The sequence below is a fragment of the Anomaloglossus baeobatrachus genome, chromosome 2, assembly GCF_048569485.1.
Source record: "Anomaloglossus baeobatrachus isolate aAnoBae1 chromosome 2, aAnoBae1.hap1, whole genome shotgun sequence".
In the NCBI taxonomy this organism is placed as follows: Eukaryota; Metazoa; Chordata; class Amphibia; order Anura; family Aromobatidae; genus Anomaloglossus; species Anomaloglossus baeobatrachus.
Genome location: NC_134354.1, coordinates 140,501,307 through 140,526,748, shown reverse-complemented (window position 1 = coordinate 140,526,748; position 25,442 = coordinate 140,501,307). Strand labels below are relative to the sequence as shown.

At 45.5% G+C, this 25,442-nt stretch overlaps 1 protein-coding gene across 1 annotated transcript in view; it reads left to right on the top strand.

Annotated features, from left to right (window-relative positions):
- The first annotated feature begins 5,252 nt into the window (after positions 1 to 5,252).
- Positions 5,253 to 25,442, top strand: part of ZFX (zinc finger protein X-linked) — a 68,291-nt gene continuing 48,101 nt past the window's right edge. The window contains exons 1-2 of the mRNA XM_075335399.1: positions 5,253 to 5,663; positions 20,589 to 20,685. Of these exons, the coding sequence (XP_075191514.1) occupies positions 20,619 to 20,685 (67 nt within the window). The 5' untranslated portion in view covers positions 5,253 to 5,663; positions 20,589 to 20,618. The remainder of the gene's footprint in view (positions 5,664 to 20,588; positions 20,686 to 25,442) is intronic.

The following is a 25,442-nucleotide window of genomic DNA, read 5'->3' as shown; positions in this document are numbered from 1 at the left end:
TTTAACTAAATTGGCCAAGTAATGTGCTCCGTCTGTCTCTTTCCAGGTCTGTCTCTTTCCCTGTCTGCCTGTCTCTTTTTTGTCTGTCTCTATCTCTGTTTCTTTCCCCATCTGTCTCTTTCCCCGTCTGTCTCCCCGTCTCTTTCCCTGTCTGCCTGTCTCTTTCCTTGTCTGTCTCTATTACTCTGTCTCTTTCCCCGTCTGTCTCTATCAAGGTCTGTGTCTTTCCCCATCTATCTTTGTCTGTCTCTCTGGCTGTCTCCTCCTTCCCTTTCCCTGTCTGCATGTCTGTCTGTCTTTCCAAGTCTGTCTCTTTCACCGTCTGTCTCTTTCCCTGTACGTCTCTATCTCTCTGTCTCTGTCTGTCTCTATCCGTCTCCCCACCGACATCTTATTACCTTAAATATAAGCTTCTTATACTATGAATGTCTTTTGTTCCTATAGCAACCAATCACAGCTCCTACTAATAACCTGTAGTTCCAGGGTCCATTTACTTTAATGGAGGCATATTTTTGGAGTAACTGTAAAGCACGGGGTTAAATTTTCCTGTTAAAACATAGTCTACGACGTTCCCTGGGTCAAGTGAGGTGTCTGTGCAAAATTTCGTGATTGTAAATGCGACGGTGCGGATACACTTTTCGTTTCACTTTTTCCCCATTATGTAGATAGGGGCAAAATTGATTGGTAAATTGGAACGCGCAGGGTTAAAATTTCGCCTTATAACATAGCCTATGACGCTCTCGGGGTCCAGACGTGTGAGTGTGCAAGATTTTGTAGCTGTAGCTGCGACGGTGCAGATGCCAATCCCGGACATACACACATACATACAGTGCCTACAAGTAGTATTCAACCCCCTGCAGATTTAGCAGGTTTGATAAGATGCAAATAAGTTAGCGCCTGCAAACTTCAAACAAGAGCAGGATTTATTAACAGATGCATAAATCTTACAAACCAACAAGTTATGTTGCTCAGTTAAATTTTAATAAATTTTCAACATAAAAGTGTGGGTCAATTATTATTCAACCCCTAGGTTTAATATTTTGTGGAATAACCCTTGTTTGCAATTACAGCTAATAATCGTCTTTTATAAGACCTGATCAGGCCGGCACAGGTCTCTGAAGTTATCTTGGCCCACTCTTCTATGCAGATCTTCTCCAAGTTATCTAGGTTCTTTGGGTGTCTCATGTGGACTTTAATCTTGAGCTCCTTCCACAAGTTTTCAATTGGGTTAAGGTCAGGAGACTGACTAGGCCACTGCAACACCTTGATTTTTTCCCTCTTGAACCAGGCCTTGGTTTTCTTGGCTGTGTTCTTTGGGTCGTTGTCTTGTTGGAAGATGAAATGACGACCCATCTTAAGATCCTTGATGGAGGAGCGGAGGTTCTTGGCCAAAATCTCCAGGTAGGCCGTGCTATCCATGTTCCCATGGATGCGGACCAGATGGCCAGGCCCCTTGGCTGAGAAACAGCCCCACAGCATGATGCTGCCACCACCATGCTTGACTGTAGGGATGGTATTCTTGGGGTCGTATGCAGTGCCATCCAGTCTCCAAACGTCACGTGTGTGGTTGGCACCAAAGATCTCGATCTTGGTCTCATCAGACCAGAGAACCTTGAACCAGTCTGTCTCAGAGTCCTCCAAGTGATCATGAGCAAACTGTAGACGAGCCTTGACATGACGCTTTGAAAGTAAAAGGTACCTTACGGGCTCGTCTGGAACGGAGACCATTGCGGTGGAGTACGTTACTTATGGTATTGACTGAAACCAATGTCCCCACTGCCATGAGATCTTCCCGGAGCTCCTTCCTTGTTGTCCTTGGGTTAGCCTTGACTCTTCGGACAAGCCTGGCCTCGGCACGGGTGGAAACTTTCAAAGGCTGTTCAGGCCGTGGAAGGCTAACAGTAGTTCCATAAGCCTTCCACTTCCGGATGATGCTCCCAACAGTGGCGACAGGTAGGCCCAACTCCTTGGAAAGGGTTTTGTACCCCTTGCCAGCCTTGTGACCTTCCACAATCTTGTCTCTGATGGCCTTGGAATGCTCCTTTGTCTTTCCCATGTTGACAAAGTATGAGTGCTGTTCACAAGTTTGGGGAGGGTCTTAATTAGTCAGAAAAGGCTGGAAAAAGAGATAATTAATCCAAACATGTGAAGCTCATTGTTCTTTGTGCCTGAAATACTTCTTAATACTTTAGGGGAACCAAACAGAATTCTGGTGGTTTGAGGGGTTGAATAATAAATGACCCTCTGAATAAACTTTTCACAATTTAAAAAAATAAATAAAAAAAGAAATAACATTCTTTTTTGCTGCAGTGCATTTCACACTTCCAGGCTGATCTACAGTACAAATGTCACAATGCCAAGTTAATTCCGAATGTGTAAACCTGCTAAATCTGCAGGGGGTTGAATACTACTTGTAGGCACTGTACACACACACACACACACACACACACATATTCAGCTTTATATATTAGATCAGTGTAAATTAAATGTCGTATTATAGATTATATGCTGCTCTAGAAATTATATTCCGCATACACGTAGGTTATATGCTGTAATATAGATTATATTCCAGATTAGTGTCAATTATATGCTGTTCTGTAGATTATATTCCGTATTAGTGTATTTTATATTCGGTATTAGTGTAGGTTATATGCTGTACTATAGATATTTCATATTGGTGTAGATTATATACAGTGTTACAGAAAGTATTCGGCCCCCTTGAATTTTTCAACCTTTTCCCACATTTCAAGCTTCAAACATAAAGATAAAAATATTAATGTTCTGGTGAAGAATCAACAACAAGTGGGACACAATTGTGAAGTTGAATGAAATTTATTGCTTATTTTAAATTTTTGTAAAAAATAAAAAAAACTGAAAATTGGGTCGTGCAATATTATTCATCCCCTTTACTTTCAATGCAGAAAACTCACTCCATAAATTCATTGAGGATCTCTGAATGATCCAATGGAGATTAAAAAGAATTCCCTCATGACATCCAGGTAAAATGGCCGAGAGTACGCGTTTCGAACATGTTATTCTTAGTCTGTCTCTGACTCAAGGCACCTTGTATTAGTGTAGATTATATTTCGTTTTAGTGTAGGTTATATGCTGTATTATAGATTATATTTAGTATTAGTGGCATTATATGCTACACTATAGATTATATTGTGCACACAGGTTATATTCTGTACCATAGATTATATTCCGTATTAGGCTGCGATCAGGTTCACAGTGTTTTGGACGCAGCATTTTTTCAAGCACAGTGGATACGATTTATAGAAAACTTCTGCCCATTGTGCTTTTTTTTCCCGCAGTGTAAACTGACCTGCGGTGCAGCTTCCCGATCTGCAGTACAGTGGAACCTCGGTTTACGAGTAACTCTGTGTGCGAGTATTTCACTATACAAGCAAAGCTTGCTGTAAATTTGTAACTCAGTTTACTAGCAAATACTCACCGCACACACTTCCGGTTCCGTACTTTCACCGCGCTCTGACCCGCTCTTGCAGTCCACACAAACACACACATACATATAATGCTCACCTTACCCTCCGTTCTCTCGACGGCCTCCTGGTTCTTGTAGTTCGCCAGTACAGGATGTGTATCGGGTAACCATCGCGATGATGGGGGAACTTCCGCTGTCAGCCGTTACTCAAAGGCAGCGCGCTGACCAATCAGAGGCAAGCGGCTCATGCTTTTGACGTCAGCGCTCTGGCAGTGGAAGCACCGGCATCAGTCGCGATGGTTACCAGATACACATCCTGTATCGGCGAACTACAAGAACCAGGAGGCCTGCGATGGAACGGAAGGTAAGGTGAGCATAATATGTGTTTATACGTGTTTGTGCATGTGTGGAATGGCACAATAGGGCACCAGGATGGGACATTGAACAAGTTGTGGAACGAATTGTCTGAGCTTGCATTATTTCTTATGGGAAATTTTGCCTTGCTAGACGAGTAACTTGGTTTACAAGCACACTCCCAGAACAGATTGTTCTCCTTAACCAAGGTTCCCCTGTATGTCAATTCTTTGCTGCGGAGATGCAAGTGTAACAGAGACCTCAACTGCCCGAGCCCGGATTGTGGGCATGAGCAACTGTGGAGGAGAATCGCGGCCCGCAGGTCAGGACCCACCGTGTCCGGGACACAGCGGATCCTGATCATGTGATCATATCCTTAGTGTGTCATATATGCTGTACTATACATTATATTCAGTATTAGTGTACATTATATGCTGTTCTAAAGATAATTGGTGTTAGTATAGATTTTCTGCTGCACTATAGATTATATCCCATATTAGTGCAGATTATAAAGGTACCATAGATGATATTCGTTATTAGTGTAGATTATAGGCTGTACTGTAGATTATAATTGGTGTTAGTATAGATTTTATGCTGCACTATAGATTATATCCCATATTAGTGCAGATTATAAGGGGTATCATAGATTATATTGGTTATTAGTGTAGATTATATGTTGTACTGTAGATTATATTCCATATTAGTGCAGATTATAAGGGGTACCATAGATGATATTCGTTATTAGTGTAGATTATATGCTGTACTGTAGATTATATTTGGTATTACAGTAGATTATAAGGTGTAGTGTAGATATTAGTGTAGATTATATGCTGTACTGTAGATTATATTCCATATTAGTGCAGATTATAAGAGGTACCATAGATGATATTCGTTATTAGTGTAATTATATGCTGTACTGTAGATTATATTTGGTATTACAGTAGATTATATGGTGTAGTATAGATATTAGTGTAGATTATATGCTGTACTGTAGATTATATTCCGTATTACAGTAGATTATATGGTGTAGTATAGATATTAGTGTAGATTATATGCTGTACTGTAGATGATATTTGGTATTACAGTAGATTATATGGTGTAGTGTAGATATTAGTGTAGATTATATGCTGTACTGTAGATTATATTCCGTATTACAGTAGATTATATGGTGTAGTGTAGATATTAGTGTAGATTATATGCTGTACTGTAGATTATATTCCGTATTACAGTAGATTATATGGTGTAGTATAGATATTAGTGCATATTATATGCTGTACTGTAGATTATATTCCGTATTACAGTAGATTATATGCTGTACTGTAGATTATATGGTGTAGTGTAGATATTAGTGCAGTTTTATGCGGTACTATGGGCTATATTCCGTAGCACTGTAGATGACACTGTATTATTGCAGCACACATAGTGTGGCCCGCACATGCTGGGGACACTGCCGCCCACACTCCCAGCCATGGAGCCGGTCTGTGCCCGTTTGCCGCCTAGCAGTGCGGTTTCCCCCCGCCCGGCACACATGGCCGCCCGTCCTCCCTCAGGCCGCGGCCTCCTCCGCCTGGGCCCGGGCCTCTGTGGTGACAGCCGTGTGCTCTGCGGCCTCCCCCTTCCGCATTTTCCTGAGGCTCTGCGGCAGTGACGTCTCCGCTGACGGCGGCCCGGCCAGGAGAGCGGCGGCTTTTCCTCTCCCTCCTTCCCCCCTCTCTTTCTCTCTCAGCCATCGCTCGGCCCCTCCCTTTCTGCCTGTCGCACTCGCTCTCTACCTTCCCCCTCCCTTCGAATCAGCCATCGCGAACAGGCCTAACGGACCAGGAGCCCCGGTGCCGGTGCACGGAGGGAATCTCTGCAGCGTTCTCAGGTAAGGCCGCGGCCGGAGCGTGTGCGGAGGCCTGGGCGGGAGAAGAGCGCGGTCTGGGGGAAGCTACAAGGCCGAGGAGGCGGGCGGCGGTGCTGCAGGCTCGGCGCTGGCTGCGGAGTGTACGAGGACCCGGAGCGCCGCCGCACGTCCTCGGTGTAACGCTGCGCGGCGCCGGTTACCTGTGACGCCGTTGTGCGGTGGCGCAGGCCGCGGCCTTGTACGGCCCGTCTGTAGGCCTGCGCCCGACCGCCCGCCCTGCCAGGCCTCAGAGGAGGCCGCAGCTAGGCCCTAGTGGGGGCGGCGGCGCGGGCATGACGGACGGGTGCTCGGGTTCGCCTTCCCCGCCTTATCTCACACGACACGTATTAATGTGCAGGGCACTGTGACCGGACGACGTTCTGCCCAGTCATCACACAAGGATAAGCGTTCATTAACTGTATGTGCTGCGGTGAGAGCAAGATGGCGCCGGCCCACATGCGGCGTGAGGGGAGCGCCGCCATCTTGGATCACTGAGAGAGAACAGGCGGCGGCGGAGGAGGGAGAGCGGCCCGATCACAGGCGGCCTGTCCTGAGGCGGGACCGAGCCCCGGACACTCCCTCCTGTCATGTCTGCTGTCATCACTGCCAATGTATACAAGACATGTCTGATCCCCGGGGCCCGGCGTACAGTGCTGTGTATATAACACCCGGTGTACAGTGTACAGTGCTGTGTATATAGCGCCCGGGGCCAGTGTACAGTGCTGTGTATATAACACCCGGTGTACAGTGCTGTGTATATAACACCCGGTGTACAGTGCTGTGTATATAACACCCGGTGTACAGTGCTGTGTATATAACACCCGGTGTACAGTGCTGTGTATATAACACCCGGTGTACAGTGCTGTGTATATAGCGCCCGGTGTACAGTGCTGTGTATATAGCTCCCGGCGTACAGTGCTGTGTATATAACACCCGGCGTACAGTGCTGTGTATATAACACCCGGTGTACAGTGCTGTGTATATAACACCCGGTGTACAGTGCTGTGTATATAACACCCGGTGTACAGTGCTGTGTATATAGCGCCCGGTGTACAGTGCTGTGTATATAGCTCCCGGCGTACAGTGCTGTGTATATAGCACCCGGTGTACAGTGCTGTGTATATAACACCCGGGGCCAGTGTACAGTGCTGTGTATATAACACCCGGTGTACAGTGCTGTGTATATAGCGCCTGGCGTACAGTGCTGTGTATATAGCACCCGGCGTACAGTGCTGTGTATATAACACCCGGTGTACAGTGCTGTGTATATAACACCCGGTGTACAGTGCTGTGTATATAACACCCGGTGTACAGTGCTGTGTATATAACACCCGGTGTACAGTGCTGTGTATATAACACCCGGTGTACAGTGCTGTGTATATAACACCCGGTGTACAGTGCTGTGTATATAGCGCCCGGTGTACAGTGCTGTGTATATAGCTCCCGGCGTACAGTGCTGTGTATATAACACCCGGTGTACAGTGCTGTGTATATAACACCCGGTGTACAGTGCTGTGTATATAACACCCGGTGTACAGTGCTGTGTATATAACACCCGGTGTACAGTGCTGTGTATATAACACCCGGTGTACAGTGCTGTGTATATAGCGCCCGGCGTACAGTGCTGTGTATATAGCTCCCGGCGTACAGTGCTGTGTATATAGCACCCGGTGTACAGTGCTGTGTATAGAACACCCGGGGCCAGTGTACAGTGCTGTGTATATAACACCCGGTGTACAGTGCTGTGTATATAACACCCGGTGTACAGTGCTGTGTATATAACACCCGGTGTACAGTGCTGTGTATATAACACCCGGTGTACAGTGCTGTGTATATAACACCCGGTGTACAGTGCTGTGTATATAACACCCGGTGTACAGTGCTGTGTATATAGCGCCCGGCGTACAGTGCTGTGTATATAGCTCCCGGCGTACAGTGCTGTGTATATAGCACCCGGTGTACAGTGCTGTGTATAGAACACCCGGGGCCAGTGTACAGTGCTGTGTATATAACACCCGGTGTACAGTGCTGTGTATATAGCGCCCGGCGTACAGTGCTGTGTATATAGCTCCCGGCGTACAGTGCTGTGTATATAGCACCGGGTGTACAGTGCTGTGTATAGAACACCCGGGGCCAGTGTACAGTGCTGTGTATATAACACCCGGTGTACAGTGCTGTGTATATAACACCCGGTGTACAGTGCTGTGTATATAACACCCGGTGTACAGTGCTGTGTATATAACACCCGGTGTACAGTGCTGTGTATATAGCGCCCGGCGTACAGTGCTGTGTATATAGCTCCCGGCGTACAGTGCTGTGTATATAGCACCCGGTGTACAGTGCTGTGTATAGAACACCCGGGGCCAGTGTACAGTGCTGTGTATATAACACCCGGTGTACAGTGCTGTGTATATAGCGCCTGGCGTACAGTGCTGTGTATATAGCACCCGGCGTACAGTGCTGTGTATATAGCACCCGGCGTACAGTGCTGTGTATATAGCACCCGGTGTACAGTGCTGTGTATATAACACCCGGTGTACAGTGCTGTGTATATAACACCCGGTGTACAGTGCTGTGTATATAACGCCCGGTGTACAGTGCTGTGTATATAGCGCCCGGCGTACAGTGCTGTGTATATAACACCCGGTGTACAGTGCTGTGTATATAACACCCGGCGTACAGTGCTGTGTATATAACGCCCGGCGTACAGTGCTGTGTATATAGCGCCCGGCGTACAGTGCTGTGTATATAACACCCGGCGTACAGTGCTGTGTATATAACACCCGGTGTACAGTGCTGTGTATATAACACCCGGTGTACAGTGCTGTGTTTATAGCACCCGGTGTACAGTGCTGTGTTTATAGCACCCGGTGTACAGTGCTGTGTATATAACACCCGGCGTACAGTGCTGTGTATATAGCGCCCGGCGTACAGTGCTGTGTATATAACACCCGGCGTACAGTGCTGTGTATATAACACCCGGCGTACAGTGCTGTGTTTATAGCACCCGGTGTACAGTGCTGTGTATATAGCGCCCGGGGCCAGTGTACAGTGCTGTGTATATAATACCCGGTGTACAGTGCTGTGTATATAACACCCGGGGCCAGTGTACAGTGCTGTGTATATAACACCCGGCGTACAGTGCTGTGTATATAACACCCGGCGTACAGTGCTGTGTATATAACACCCGGTGTACAGTGCTGTGTATATAACACCCGGTGTACAGTGCTGTGTATATAGCACCTGGGGCCAGTGTACAGTGCTGTGTATATAGCACCTGGGGCCAGTGTACAGTGCTGTGTATATAACACCCGGGGCCCAGTGTACAGTGCTGTGTATATAAAACCCGGGGCCAGCGTACAGTGCCGTGTATAGAACGCCCGGCGTACAGTGCCGTGTATAGAACGCCCGGCGTACAGTGCCGTGTATAGAACGCCCGGGGCCCGGCGGATGGTCCTGTATCTGAGTGATATCTAATATATAAAGCTGAATGTGTGTATGTATGTGTGTATGTCTGGGATTGGTATCTGCACCGTCGCAGCTACAGCCACAAAATTTTGCACATTCACACTTCTGGACCCCGAGAGCGTCATAGGCTATGTTTTGAGGGGAAATTTTAACCCCGCGCTTAAGTTATTCACCAAAAAAAACCTGCCTCCATTAAAGTGAATGGAGCTGGGAGCCACAGTGCAGCCAGAACTTCAGAAGAATGCGCAGCCACGCCCGTATATGGAATATTGGCGTGTCACAATGCAGCCAGGGAAAGAGGCAGACACAGACAGGGTAAGAAACAGACATAGGGTAAGAGACAGACACAGACTGACAGAGAAAGAGACAGACAGGTAAAGAGACAGACAAAGAGACAGTGGGAGAGACAGACATAATTACGTTTATATCTATTTGTTTTGTGGTTTTTGTGTGCAGAATACATTTTTGTTAATACATTCTATTTTGTTAACAGCAGTTATTAACTCGGGAGAAGCCGGGTCGTGCAGCTAGTATATTATAAAGTGATATATACTGTATATTCACCCCCGCACCAGAGCTGGTCACATCCTGCCACACAGCCAAACTGTCATTCCTGTCGATGGAAGGGAGAAATCTACAATTCTCCATCACAGACACGACGTTGTACGGGTGTAGACGCAGCAAATGCATAAGTGATATTATTAAAAATATATACATAAATCTTTCCAACCTGTGGGACCTTCACCAATTGCAAGAATGAGGTCCCCAAAGTGTCTTGTGTGACTAGTGAGGATGTGTACCCGTCTCTGCCATAGACAATGAATTTAGCTGTGAAAATTCATTTAGGGGATGTGGGGGCCTTGGCTGGATTGGATAGGTGAGAGTTGGGCAAAAATATTCAGTACCCTGATCCAATAGTCACAATCAAAGGCTGTGCCCACCGGCACAGAACCCTACAAGGCTCTTGCCAGCTGCGGCATCTTTGGCATATGTTCTGATTAGGCCCGTTTCACACATCCGCACACTCCAGTACAGTGCAATGGCATTGCGGCAACCTCCGGTCACATGCTGCCATGTGACCGGAGTACAGTATTAGGCTATGTGCGCACGTGTGCGCTCTGCATCGCACACAAAAGGTCCGCTTCAAAGCACAGCTGAAAAGCTCCGTTCTGAAGTGCCTGGTGCCTGCAGAATTCGTGCGCTCTGCATGCTGCCTCTCCCTATAGACAGCATGCAAAGTGCACGAAAGAAGTGATCTGTCACTTCTTAGAACGCACGCTTTGGGCAGCAGCTGAATCGCTGCGTTCTAATACGCCACGTGCGCACATCTCCTGCACAATCTTCATAGATTGTGCTGGGGACACAGGACGCATGCAGTTACGCTGCGGAGCAGAACGCAGCGTAACTGCATGCAATACGCACATGTGCGCACATAGCCTTACACTGTACTGGAGTGTGCCGAATCCAGCGAAATGCCGGATGTGTGAAATGGGCCTTAGCATACCCTGCAGCATCATTGCATTGTGGTGTAACGCATACAGTGCCTACAAGTAGTATTCAACCCCCTGCAGATTTAGCAGGTTTGATAAGATGCAAATAAGTTAGAGCCTGCAAACTTCAAACAAGAGCAAGATTTATTAACAGATGCATAAATCTTACAAACCAACAAGTTATGTTGCTCAGTTAAATTTTAATAAATTTTCAACATAAAAGTGTGGGTCAATTATTATTCAACCCCTAGGTTTAATATTTTGTGGAATAACCCTTGTTTGCAATTACAGCTAATAATCGTCTTTTATAAGACCTGATCAGGCCGGCACAGGTCTCTGGAGTTATCTTGGCCCACCCCTCCATGCAGATCTTCTCCAAGTTATCTAGGTTCTTTGGGTGTCTCATGTGGACTTTAATCTTGAGCTCCTTCCACAAGTTTTCAATTGGGTTAAGGTCAGGAGACTGACTAGGCCACTGCAACACCTTGATTTTTTCCCTCTTGAACCAGGCCTTGGTTTTCTTGGCTGTGTTCTTTGGGTCGTTGTCTTGTTGGCAGATGAAATGACGACCCATCTTAAGATCCTTGATGGAGGAGCGGAGGTTCTTGGCCAAAATCTCCAGGTAGGCCGTGCTATCCATCTTCCCATGGATGCGGACCAGATGGCCAGGCCCCTTGGTTGAGAAACAGCCCCACAGCATGATGCTGCCACCACCATGCTTGACTGTAGGGATGGTATTCTTGGGGTCGTATGCAGTGTCATCCAGTCTCCAAACGTCACGTGTGTGGTTGGCACCAAAGATCTCGATCTTGGTCTCATCAGACCAGAGAACCTTGAGCCAGTCTGTCTCAGAGTCTTCCAAGTGATCATGAGCAAACTGTAGACGAGCTTTGACATGACGCTTTGAAAGTAAAGGTACCTTACGGGCTCGTCTGGAACGGAGACCATTGCGGTGGAGTACGTTACTTATGGTATTGACTGAAACCAATGTCCCCACTGCCATGAGATCTTCCCGGAGCTCCTTCCTTGTTGTCGTTTGGTTAGCCTTGACTCTTCGGACAAGCCTGACCTCGGCACGGGTGGAAACTTTCAAAGGCTGTCCAGGCCGTGGAAGGCTAACAGTAGTTCCATAAGCCTTCCACTTCCGGATGATGCTCCCAACAGTGGAGACAGGTAGGCCCAACTCCTTGGAAAGGGTTTTGTACCCCTTGCCAGCCTTGTGACCCTCCACGATCTTGTCTCTGATGGCCTTGGAATGCTCCTTTTGTCTTTCCCATGTTGACCAAGTATGAGTGCTGTTTACAAGTTTGGGGAGGGTCTTAATTAGTCAGAAAAGGCTGGAAAAAGAGATAATTAATCCAAACATGTGAAGCTCATTGTTCTTGTGCCTGAAATACTTCTTAATACTTTAGGGGAACCAAACAGAATTCTTGTGGTTTGAGGGGTTGAATAATAAATGACCCTCTGAATAAACTTTTCACAATTTAAAAAAAAAAAAATAACATTCTTTTTTGCTGCAGTGCATTTCACACTTCCAGGCTGATCTACAGTCCAAATGTCACAATGCCAAGTTAATTCCAAATGTGTAAACCTGCTAAATCTGCAGGGGGTTGAATACTACTTGTAGGCACTGTATATGACTGCGCCAGGGTCAACTAACAAGAAGCGCCAGGGATGCCGGCAAGTAGGAGGAGGACGTTTGCTCAACTCTAGTGATAAATGTTTGTGACAACACCTTTAAACCCCCATTCAAGCAATTTTCTTTATTTCACCGTTGGGAGGTGGCTCTTCAAATCTACCCCCCCTGTCATATACTCACCTTCCTACTGTTTCATCTTCTGCGCAGCCATCCCGGGCGATCTCCCTCAGTTTCTGACCTGCCGACAGCTCCCGTGTTTCATGGAGCACTGGATGTCTCAACTCAATGCATCTCCATGGGCGCCTGTTTCTGGCCTCGTTCTGGCTATCATAGAAATGCATTGGGAGCTTGTGACGTAACTTCTGACTTCAGGCCTGTCAGAATTTACTGTACAAGATGGCGCAACAGGACCAGAGAGGCACGGAAGGTAAGTATATAACATGAGGCAGAGAACTTAGATTTAAAGCGCCATTGCAGTGGTGGAAAAATAAACGCTGGAGTGGTGCTTGAAGGGGAACCTGTCACCTCCTCATCTGTGGAGCGGTCCGTTCCGACGGGCATCGCTGATCTTGATGCAGTGCTTCCTCTATCCTTGCGATTGCTGTCCTGTTTTGTGTGGATAACGCGTCCTACATCATCCACACAGTGTCCTCCGTTGCGCTCCTATGCACATTCTCTCTGCCATGCTAAGAGCAGAGCTAAGTACCATAATGTACGAGGAAAGGTCAAAGAACAGCCACGCATGCGCACTACAATGCTTTGCTCTGGCCCTCAGCATGGCAGAGAGAAGTGCGCAATGGAAGCCTCTGTGAATGAAGTAGGACGCATCGTCCACACAACGCAAAAAGGAGGACGGCGATCACAAGGATAGAAGGAAGCGCTGGACTCGGACCAGCACCACCCATCAGACCGGACCGTATTGGACCGCCCCGCAGGTAAGTAGGTGACAGGTTCCCTTTAAAAAGGACTTGTCAAAAGGGGCCAATATTTGGTCTTTAATCCTGCTGCTCCTGTATATTGTCTTTCTATCTTTTAAAGGGAGAACCTATCAACAGGTTTTTTTGCTTTTACATAGAGATGAGCGGACCTGTTGAAGTTTGGGCTCTGCAGGTTCAGCCGAACTTTAGATAAAGTTCTGTTAGGGACCTAGACTTGACCGGAACCCCAATTAAGTCACTGATTGGGCAGTTCGGGTCTGTGACCACATATAGCCAGTCATAAACAGCATTTCGCTGGAGGGAGGGCAAGATTGTTTTTGTTTTGTACAGCCTACATCTGATACGGTAACGCTGACCCCCAGTGAGAGCCATTCAAACACTGCAAGTGGCTCACACTGAGCTCACTCCAATGGTTTGCATACATAAAGCATCCGAACTTGAACACTGTTTGTTTGTTTTTTTTGTTTGTTTTTGTAAAGTCTGTTTGTTACGAACACTGAACTTTACTGTTCAGGTCCGTTCCGCTCCACTTATAAACCCTGCACATCACATTTGAAGGGTTATTCCCATCTCCAAGATCTTAGGCTAAGTTCACATTTCCGTTGATTTGTATCAGTCACATGCGTCGCTTGACGCATGTGACTGATGCGCTGTTCAACGCTGTACAACGGATGACAAAGAACAGAATTCTTTGTCGGATTCCGTTGTGTGCGGGGGGCGGAGTTCTGGGGCAGAGCCGAGCGGGGGGCGGGGCCAGGCGCTGAGGATGTCAGTGGAAGTGCTGCGGTCTGCATGGCTGGGGACAGGTGAGTGTATCTGTGAGTGAGTGAGTGTGTGTATGTGCATGTATGTATGTATGTATGTATGTATGTGTGTGCACATGCAAAGTGCGGGAGGGGGCGGAGCCGAGCGGGGGGCGGGGCCAGGCGCTGAGGATGTCAGTGGAAGTGCTGCGGTCTGCATGGCTGGGGACAGGTGAGTGTATCTGTGAGTGAGTGAGTGTGTGTATGTGCATGTATGTATGTATGTATGTATGTATGTATGTGTGTGCACATGCAAAGTGCGGGAGGGGGCGGAGCCGAGCGGGGGGCGGGGCCAGGCGCTGAGGATGTCAGTGGAAGTGCTGCTGTCTGCATGGCTGGGGACAGGTGAGTGTATCTGTGAGTGAGTGAGTGTGTGTATGTGCATGTATGTATGTATGTATGTATGTGTGTGCACATGCAAAGTGCGGGAGGGGGCGGAGCCGAGCGGGGGGCGGGGCCAGGCGCTGAGGATGTCAGTAGAAGTGCTGCGGTCTGCATGGCTGGGGACAGGTGAGTGTGTGTATGTGCATGTATGTATGTGTGTGTGTGCACATGCAAAGTGCGGGAGGGGGCGGAGCCGAGCAGGGGGCGGGGCCAGACGAGGGTGTCAGTGCTTGTCTGCATGGCTGGGGACAGGTGTGTGTGTGTGTGTGTGTGTGTGTGTGTACATACATGTGCGGAGTGCGGGAGGGGGCGGGGCCGAGCGGGGAGGTGTCGGCCTCCCTGCACACGTAACCAGCCTAAATATCGGGTAACAGCAAAGCACCCGATGTTTACCTTGGTTACCCGATATTTACCTTGATTACGGGCCTACACCGCTTAGCGCTGGCTCCTTGCACCGTAACCAGGGTAAATATCGGGTAACTAACCAAAGCTGGTGACGTGTGCAGGGAGCCAGAGAGCATGCGCAGCGAAATCCGACGGATCTCGCTGCTCAAAAAACGTTACATGCTGCGTTCCTCCCGCCCGGCGGTCAGTCGTTCCACGACTGATCAGTCGGGCGGAGGGTGCAACGCAGCATCATCAGTCACAATCCGCTGCTCATACAAGTCTATGGGAGCAGCGGAATCCGCTAAACGGATTCCGCTGTTTACAAGAGCAGCGGATTGTGACTGATAGATTTTAGCGGAAATGTGAACTTAGCCTTATATGTAGTAGGTATAATAATATGAAATATCTCCAATTAGAATTGAGGTATAGTTCTTCTGATTCACTATGTTCAGGGCATTGCAGAACCTTCGGTATCCATGGTCATGACCACGAGCAACTAACTGTGACTATATGCATGATCGTAACCATGGATACCTAAGGTCCTGCAATGCCCTGAACATAGTGAATCAGAAGAACTATACTACATTTCTAATTGGAGGTATTTGCCAATATTATTATTACACCTACTACATATTGGGATGGGATATTAGAGATGGGAATAACCCTTTTAAGATCATGTGAATGAGATTTCTGCAAATCCTTTATATTCTCAGTTACAACCTTATACCCACTCATATAAATTAAAAAGGCCATAAACCTAGGCAATATACATCAAAAACAGAGCAAACATAGTATTGGGCTAAACAGTTTAACCCCTTCAGCCCCGGGGCACTTTCCATTTTTGTTTTTTGCTCCCTTTCTTCCGAGAGCCGTAACTTTTTTTTTATTATTCCGTCAATCTTGCCATATGAGAGCTTGTTTTTTGCGGGACAAGTTGTACTTTTAAATGAAACCATAAGTTTTACCATATGGTGTACTGGAAAACAGCAAAAAAATTCCAAGTGTGGAAAAACTGCAAAAAAAGTGTGGTGACACAATAGTTTTTGGGATGTTTTATTCACGGTATTCACTATATGGTAAAACTGATGTGTGGGTATGATGCCTGAGGTAGGTGCGAGTTTGCAGACTTCAAACATGTGTAGGTTTACTTGTATCTAAGGGGTTAAAAAAAATTCACAAGCTTGTGTAATAAAAGTGGCGTACATTTTGCGCCATTTTCCGAAACCCAAAGAGTTCTCATTTTTTGGGATCTATGGCTCAGTGATGGCTTATTTTTTGCGTCTCGAGCTGACGTTTCTAATGGTACCATTTTTGCGCAGATGCTATGTTTTGATCGCCTGTTATTGCATTTTGCATAAAACTTGCGGCGACCAAAAAACGTAATTTTGGCGTTTGGAATTTTTTTTGCCACTACGCTGTTTACCAATCAGATTAATTGATTTTATATTTTGATAGATCGGGCATTTCTGAACGCGGCGATACCAAATATGTGTATATTTATTTATTTTTTAACCCTTTAATTCAATGGGGGGAAAGGGGGATGATTTGAACTTTTAGGGTTTTTTTTATTTTTTTAAACTTTTTTTACTTTTTTTTTTTTTAGTTTTATTTTACTAGTCCCCCTATGGGGCTATAGTGATCAGTAATCCGATCGCTCTTATCTATCTGCTGATCACAGCTATACAGCTGTAAAGAGCAGATACAGTCACTTCCTGTTTCTCTCTGCTCCAGGCCGAGGGAAAACGAAAGTGAAATGTCATAGCTGCAGGCGTCATCACATGACCCTGTGCTACGATGGCAACCACCGAACGTCACGTGATCACTCTCATGACTTTCGGTGGGGGCGGCGGTAAGTGAAAATCTTCATCGTGCGTATATACATCTTCCTGCCAGACTTTGGCAGCGAGATGTAAGTGGTTAATGTTACGGGTGGAATGCGATTCTACTCGTAACATGTAGGCACACATGTCAGCTGTTGAAAACAGCTGATATGTGTGCCGATCCACGCCGCATACCCGCTGTTGGGGGCGGGGCTTAACGGGACACGCTCCATGATGGATATATCCGTCCATGGTCGTGAAGGGGTTAATCTTAAGTAAAATATATACAATTAGATTTTTAAAACACGGAGGCTGCTGTGTAAATGTGGACAAACTACAGATATTCCCACAATATTATGATGTAAGGTAAGTATGTATTATTAAAAATATAAAAATATTAAGCACAGAATATATTTGATTTTAGTGGAATGACTACTGTTTGCGGGATACTATTATCCCTGTTTAATCCAGTAATGTAAGGTAATATTCTGGTGTGACGGTAATAAGCTGTAAAATCATGTACATTTAGTAAGATGAAACAATAAAGAAAATAGACTGAAGACAATGGGCTTGTGTCCGCAGGCCTCTATACTGCTAACACGGGGCATAGACAGGAGTCATTTTGTACGTTTCCTACTCATAGACATTGTGTTCCTTTCTGTCAAACATCTCTTGGAGCTTCTCAGCAATAGAGCACACATGCCAATAGAGCACACATGCCTTGTTTTATTATTAATATATATATATATGTGTATATATATATATATATATATATATATACACACATACTTCTATGTATATATTAGCACAGCACACCATGCAGGGTCATGTGTTTTTGCCTTATGATGGACACCTTTTAATGGCTTCTTTACAGCTCTGTAGAGACATGTAGGGTAACATACCTTTCAAGCACGTTGGTGGTCCAGGATATATGAGAAAGTGAAACTTCAAAAGTAGTTTGTCAGTACAGAATAAGGCTCTGTGCCCACGTTGCGTATTTGCATGCAGTTACGCTGAGTATTGCACTGCAGCATAATGCATGCGTCCTGCATCCCCAGCACAATCTATGAAGATTGTGCATAATCCATGCGCACGTTGCATTTTAGAACACAGCAATTTGAATGCTGCCAAATCCCTGCATTCTAAAAATCAACATGTCACTTCTTTTGTGCGCTTAATTAAAATTTTGCAGTTGTGATACCTTTTTAATATCTAACTACAATAAAATCTGATGATGTTACAAAGCAAGCTTTCGAGACACCTCGGGTCTCTTGATCAGGCGTGGTATGCCATGCCTGATGAAGAGACCTGAGATGTCTCGAAAGCTTGCTTTGTAACATCATCAGATTTTATTTTAGTTAGCCATTAAAAAGGTATCACAACTGCAAAATTTTAATTTTGTTTCTCTCGCTGAGAGCAATCGATCATTTGTGTGTGTGCATGAGATTTCAGAAATCTCATAGACTTTGCTGGGAGTGTAAAAAGCAGCTTTATATTCGCATGGATTTGCATAAAACCAATGCAAATCTGCAGCTAAAAAACACAGCAAAAACTTGCCAAAAAAGCCCTGTGTGAACATAGCCTTATACAGTATTCTTGAATACCGTATATAAGAACCCAGGTTGCTCTGTATAACGTAAACTAGACATTTATAATACTCATCAAGGGGGCGGTCAAGTCCGATGGGTGTTGCTGCTCTCGGTCCAGCGCCTTCTCCATCTTATGCCACCACCATCCTCCTGCCCAGCTCTGTGTGCATGGCGCACAGCCATGGATCACCACATCTGACAGCTGGAACTTTTGCCTCCTGATGATCCTTATATCCATAAGAAGGGGAAACGCGTCGAGGCGATATAGAAATGATCATCTGAAGGGAAGTAACTGCATCTATAGTCCCTTCTCCTTATATATTTTTGTGCAATCTGTACGATAAGCTATGGTAATTAGAAATTTACCTTATCACCTTTTTCAAAAGATGGCATCTTGATTATCAGTAAACGCTCTGTAATATATTAGTGAATATTTCATCTAAACTGTAGGATGTATATGTGCAGGTGCATCTTTTAGAATCATGTGTGACTTTTGAAAAACTGTTTAGAAATTGTTCACCTTTGAGGCAGGGTGTATTAAGGGAAAGCCGACGTGGAACGGGGGCGCCCAAAACAGTTACGGCGTCAAACCCTCCGTTGGTAGGTAGGAGTGAGTGTGTATAGGGTGAGATAGGGACCCCATAGAGATTGTCTCCCCTTCCACTTTACTCCGCCCCCATGGTGCCATTTATACTCATTCATTTGATATTCAGAATGCATTGAGGATTAGTCATTTAGGTCCCTTTTGCGCATTCTTCGTGCAGGTTGTACAATATTTGCATTTAATCTGATCCATGAATGTTTTGAATTATTTTTGAATTCTAAAAAATTGTTTAGTATTCATTCACCTTGAGGTAGGGTGCATAAGGGTAAGCAAGCGTGGAACGGGGGCGCCCAAAAAAGTTACGGCGTCAAACCCCCCCGTCGGTAGGTAGGAGTAAGCATGTATAGGGTGAGATAGGGACTCCATAGAGACTGTCCACCCCTTCTACCCTATGGTGTAATGAATGCTTTTTGATATCTAGGGGGCATCAAGGAATAATTAGCTTTCTAAAGGGGGTATATGCTACACACACACCAGTATACATTTCCCCATAGTTAAGAGCAGTTCCCTTGTTAGAGGGATCCCATTTGGTAATGCTCTTTTTTGCTTGTATGCCCCTGTGTGCTCACAGTCACTGGGTGTATTTTAACTAAATTTAGATATTAATAAAGGTTACATTTTATTCTGGTAATTGAGGTTCTTTATATTTTTGTCTCTAAACTCAATTCGATTGAACTGTTTTTGATAAGATTTCATGACGCGTCAGTTACACACAGGCCTCCATTGCACATTTTGATCTGCCCGGCTGAGGGCAGATCAAAGTACTGTAGTGTACTTGCGTGGGCCGACTTTGACATCAGCAAGTAATAGAATGCAAATAAAAAAAGCCATATCAGATGCCTTGTTTTTGAAATATAATCTTTAATCACTTTGTTATTGAGCTCTCCCAGGCTATGAGGCCCATGCTACCTGGAAGATAACTCCACCTGCTGCCTTATCTTCCAGGCAGCATCTTCCCCATAGCCTGGAAGAGCTCATTTACATAGTGATAAAAGGCATCTAATATTAGACAAAGTAGGCCTTTTTATCAGAATTCTGTAACCTTTATGCCAAATATAACAGTTTAAAAAGGTCAAAATGATGACAGATTCCCTTTTAAGGGTGCAGCCAGGTGACGTCACTGGCTTCATGTCACCAAAAATCCTTGTGACATAATCTTGTTTCTTAAGCATGCATGCAGTGACCTGTCACAGGCCATGCTGGCACCGTACCTATCTAGCTTCACCCTAAATGATGGCAGTAGTGTCCAACAAGCGTTTCCTAAAACAATCACTCGATCAGAAGGGAGGGCCTGTGGACCACTTTCTGCATGGAAATGCACTTCAGCATTAGGGAATATGCTGGATTAAGAACTGCACTTTATTCATGCCACTGCTAAATACCTAACAGAAAGGTATGTTGGGACACTATGGCTTTACTAGCCAGCGCTGTCAGCTATGTTTCACTGTCAAAACTGCTGAGCGATTACTTATAACCTGCGTCTCCAGAGATGCTCTGCCACCTGATCTGACTGCAGACATGGAGAAATGGAGCAGCATGCTGGGCAGTATAATTTCCATGGCCCTGCAATATAATGCTGTACAGTACTTCATATGATCTTAGCAAACACATTGCCCAGATGTCTCTCCACACGTAAGACATCGAGTGAGAAAGTATCCCTGGGATATCCACCTTACCATCCTCTTGTATTTAGGAAATGTACATTATTATGTTGGAGATGTCATGTTTTACACACTTTTGTGTTTGAATTATTTTGGTAATTTGTTCATTTCTGATATTTTACAGAATAAAATCGGCTAATGATTGTTCAGAGTCATGGAAGAAGATGTGGCCGAGCTTGCACTGCGAGCAACAGAACCGCATGCTTTTTTTCATACTTCAGGTACTTTAAGGTTTACATGAATGTGTTATATCTCCCATACATGACTACATGACATGTATATAATCTCTGTATAGTAATCAAAAACATTTACTATTCTGTGGATGAAAACATGAACAAAAGTGATTATTAAAACAGCAAACAAACGTTTGTAATGGAATATTTACATGCGCTGACGGTCATTTCCTATATTTTCACCCATCCCTGTTCTGCAATTGTCAGTCATTTGCTGTAGCATTGTGTTACAGAGGAGATGGCTTTGCTCTGCTCTTCTGAAAAAATGTTGAGACTAATCCATACATGTCACATAGCCTATGGCCACACACATCACTCAACAAATGTCCTAATTAGACACATATACAATCATATGTACAACTCCTTATTTTTCTCACTCCTATAGTGTGATTAAAGAGTGAAGATCTCCTACCCCACAATATGGTAGTATGAGGGCACCTCCACTCCCCATTTGGTAAAGGGGATGATGTCTACATTTCTCCTTAGGGCAGTGATGGCTAACCTATGACAAGCATGTCAGTGGTGACACGCCGAGCCATTTTTGCTGACACGCGCGGCAGGGCAGGCAGCCGCATCCTGATCTATAAGACAAGCTGTGGCCACCGGTGATTTAACTAGAACTACATGTGCGGCTAAACTGTTCTGAATTGACCGGCCAGGGGGCCCGCACATGTAGGTTTTTTTTTTTTTAAATCCGATCTTTTTTATTAAAGGTAAGGAGTTATGTGTTTTTATTTTTATATGAATAATAATAGTGATTATGGAATCGAGTTTTTAATACAAAATTAAATTCACTGTTTATTTAGTTTTTTATTTAATTTTAGTTTTACTGAAGCACTGGGGGCTGTCATCTTGGATTTGCTGTGTGTAACGACAGGTACCTTAAATACGGCAGCCCCTGTGCCTAACATAGTTGTCTGGCTCCAGCCCTATACTTAACACCCCCCCCGCTCTGTGTGCTCACCTTAGGTCTCTGCTCCTACCAGTTCAGTGGGGCACAGTATACTGAGGAGCGCAGTATACAATGGGGTGCGGTATACTGAGGAGCACAGTATACAGCGGAGTACAGTATACTAAAGAGCGCGGAATAGAGTGGAGTGCGGTATACAGCGGAGCACAGTATACTGAGAAGCGCAGAATACAGCGGGGCGCAGTATACAGCGGTGTGCAGTATACATTGGGGCGTAGTATACAGTGGAACACTATGCCATTGGTCCTCAGTGATACTTTAGACATTAGGATCACTTTGCGGCCACCAACAAAATGGCTTCGCACTGGGATCCTTAAATTAATTCTCTCTTATACTTTTGGAAACACCCAGATTGGGAGGAGGAGGTGACATCACACACAGGAGAGCAGATTCCACCCACTTTTACTGCAGTTGTAATGTGAGCTAGTTCTACAGTAGGATTTCAGCAGCTGCTCCTCCTAGTGTTTGAGTGGGAAATATCAAACTTTTAAAATATTTGTTTTATATTTTGTTTAATTAAAAACAAATAATATTTAAACATAACATTAAAACATTAATACTTTACAGTTTTTCAGTTATTGAATTTTTTTTTTAACGACACCTCTTTAACCCCTTCACGACCATGGACGGATCTTTCCATCATGGATCGTGTCCCGGTAAGCCACGCCCCCTGCCGCGGGCAGGCGGCGTGGATCGGCACACATATCAGCTGTTTTCAACAGCTGACATGTGTGCCTACATGTTCTGAGTGGAATCGCATTCCACCCGGAACATTAACCCCTTAGGTCTCGCTGCCAAAGTCTGGCAGCGAGATCTATATGCGCACGGCCATGTTTTTTACTTACCGCCGCCCCCTCCGGACGTCACGTGAGTGATCACGTGACGTTCGGTGGTTGCCATCGTAGCACAGGGTCATGTGATGACGCCTGGTGCTACGAAGTTTCACTTTCATTCTTCCTCGGCACGGAGCAGAGGAAAAAAGAAAGTGACTATTTCTGCTGTTTACAGCGGTATAGCTGCGATCAGCAGATAGCGATCAGCAATCGGATTGCTGATCGCTATAGCCCCCTAGGGGGACTAGTAAAATAAAATAAAAAAAGTAAAAAAAAAGTTTAAAAAAATTAAAAAAAAAAAAACAAAAAACCTAAAAGTTCAAATCACCCCCCTTTCCCCCCATTGAAAATTAAAGGGTTAAAAAATAAATAAATATACACATATTTGGTATCGCCGCGTTCAGAAATGCCCGATCTATCAAAATATAAAATCAATTAATCTGATTGTGGCAAAAAAATTCCAAACGCCAAAATTACGTTTTTTGGTTGCCGCAAGTTTTACGCAAAATGCAATAACAGGCGATCAAAACGTAGCATCTACGCAAAAATGCTACCATTAGAAACATCAGCTCGAGACGCAAAAAATAAACAGTCACTGAGCCATAGATCCCAAAAAATAAGAACGCTACGTGTTTCGGAAAATGGCGCAAAACGTGCGCCACTTTTATTGGACAAACTTGTGAATTTTTTTTAACCCCTTAGATACAATTAAACCTATACATGTTTGGTGTCTACAAACTCGCACCGACCTCAGGTATCATACCCACACATCAGTTTTACCATATAGTGAATACCGTGAATAAAACATCCCAAAAACTATTGTGCCATCACACTTTTTTTGCAATTTTTCCACACTTGGAATTTTTTTGCTGCTTTCCAGTACACCATATGGTAAAACTTATGGTTTCATTTAAAAGTACAACTTGTCCCGCAAAAAACAAGCCCTCATATGGCAAGATTGACGGAAAAATAAAAAAGTTACGGCTCTCGGAAGAAGGGGAGCAAAAAACAAAAACGGAAAGTGCCCCGGGGCTGAAGGGGTTAAACACAGGTAACAGGGTACAAATTAGATATAAATGGGCATTATATAACACATATGTACTTGTATCATAATAAGTTGAACATCATCATATTATGCAGGGCTACACAGTTACCCCTCGTACATATTTATGATACTATTTCAATTTTCCATAAACTAACCAATTAAACAACTTAACTTTTAAGGTAACAAAGAATCGTTAAGGATAAGATTTGTAGCACTATATCTGTCCCATTTAACACTCATTTCTTTATCGTTCCTTTGGGAGACCCAGACCATGGGTGTTTAGCTTCTGCCTCCGGAGGACACACAAAGTACTACACTTAAAAGTTTAGCTCCTCCCTCTGAGCTTATACACCCCCTGGTAGCCAGTCCTAGCCAGTTTATCGCTTTGTGTTCAGGAGGTCATACATCCACACATGCATTCTCATCTGATTTGTTTGACTTTTGGAAAGAGTTTGAAGAAAAGCGGGTCCATGTCTGGACTCCCAGCATGTCCCTTCTCACCCCACTGTGTCGGCGGTGTTGTTAAGGTTGATTTACAAGGCTGAAGCCTTACATGCCGCGCTCCTTCACCATCCCTTCTGGGCTCTGGCTTGAAGTGGGAGCCAGCACGGTCTCCATGCCTGGCAGGAGTCCGGTCTCCATCCACAGCACCTTGAGGATTCTCTTGGACTGGAGCACTCATCCCCAGGGACATGGCCCTGCGTCTCAGCAGCTAAGTACCTGAGACGTTTATGTTGGGGGTCCCGGTTCTTTATTGTATGGGGAGAGTATGCTGTATGTGATTGTTTTTAACTTTTCACTTTTCCGGCGGGTTCTCCAGCTTTTGCCAGAAGAGAACTGCGCCGATGGTGCCTGCTTGTCGGCCTCGCCGATTAAATTTAGGCCCCGGCTTCGCCAGAGGCCTAGTTTTGTTTTCCTGCCCTCGCATGTCACTCATGCAGAGGGACAGGTTCGGCTCCTCCCGGCGGCCGTTCTACACAGGGGAGGGACACTCCCCACTGCTGGGGCATCCCTCCTTCCCTGCAGGTCTCTATAGCCCTCCAGTTACCGCTCTTTTATAGGAACGCCCCATTTCTCAGGCAGAGTTCACTCTGCTCTGGGACATCCTGCATTCTGCATCTCTGCTGAGGTGCTGCGCACTGGGGGACCGGGCTTTGGGATCTGGAGGGCACACAACACCGCGCTCAGCGGTCCGGTAAGCCACAGCCGGTCTCCGGTTGTGGACCTATGTATATTCTCCCTGGGGTTCATTCTCTGCAAAGCCCCCACTCCAGCAGCATGTCTCACACAAGGAGCAAGGCTCCAAAGCTTTATGCTGCATGCACTGCATGTAAGCTCCTGCTGCCTGAGCCGAGCAGTTATCCACACTGTGATGGTTGCTCTAACTTGGCGGTGCCACAGCCTGGAGTCTCACCCCCAGTGGTCTCTCAGGCTGCTGCTGCTGCACCTGTGACTGAACCCCCGGCCTGGGTAGAGTCCTTTTCTAGGTCCATATCCCAGTCATTTGCTGAGTCCATAGGACTTTTGTCCAGGACTTTGATGAATATGCATCAGCCCCCCTCACAGGGTGCCTCTAATACTCTTGACAGAGGATTCCTATCCTCTGACCTCCGTCCATCAGAGCTCACGGAGGATTCATCATCTGATCCCAGACCCCGTCCTTCTAAGAGAAGGCGCAGGGTTTTCTCCCCCTCCCCATCCCACGGCTCTGTCTCAAGAGCTGACTCTCAAGATGAGGAGGATGCCCTCACTGGGGGCTCGGAGGCTATGTATCCCTTCGATTTCTCTGAGGGTGACTCGGACCTTAGTGATTTGATTGCTTCTATTAATTCTGTGCTGGATCTCAATCCGCCAGTGTCAGAGGAGCAACTCTCTTTGGCAGAAAAACATCAGTTTA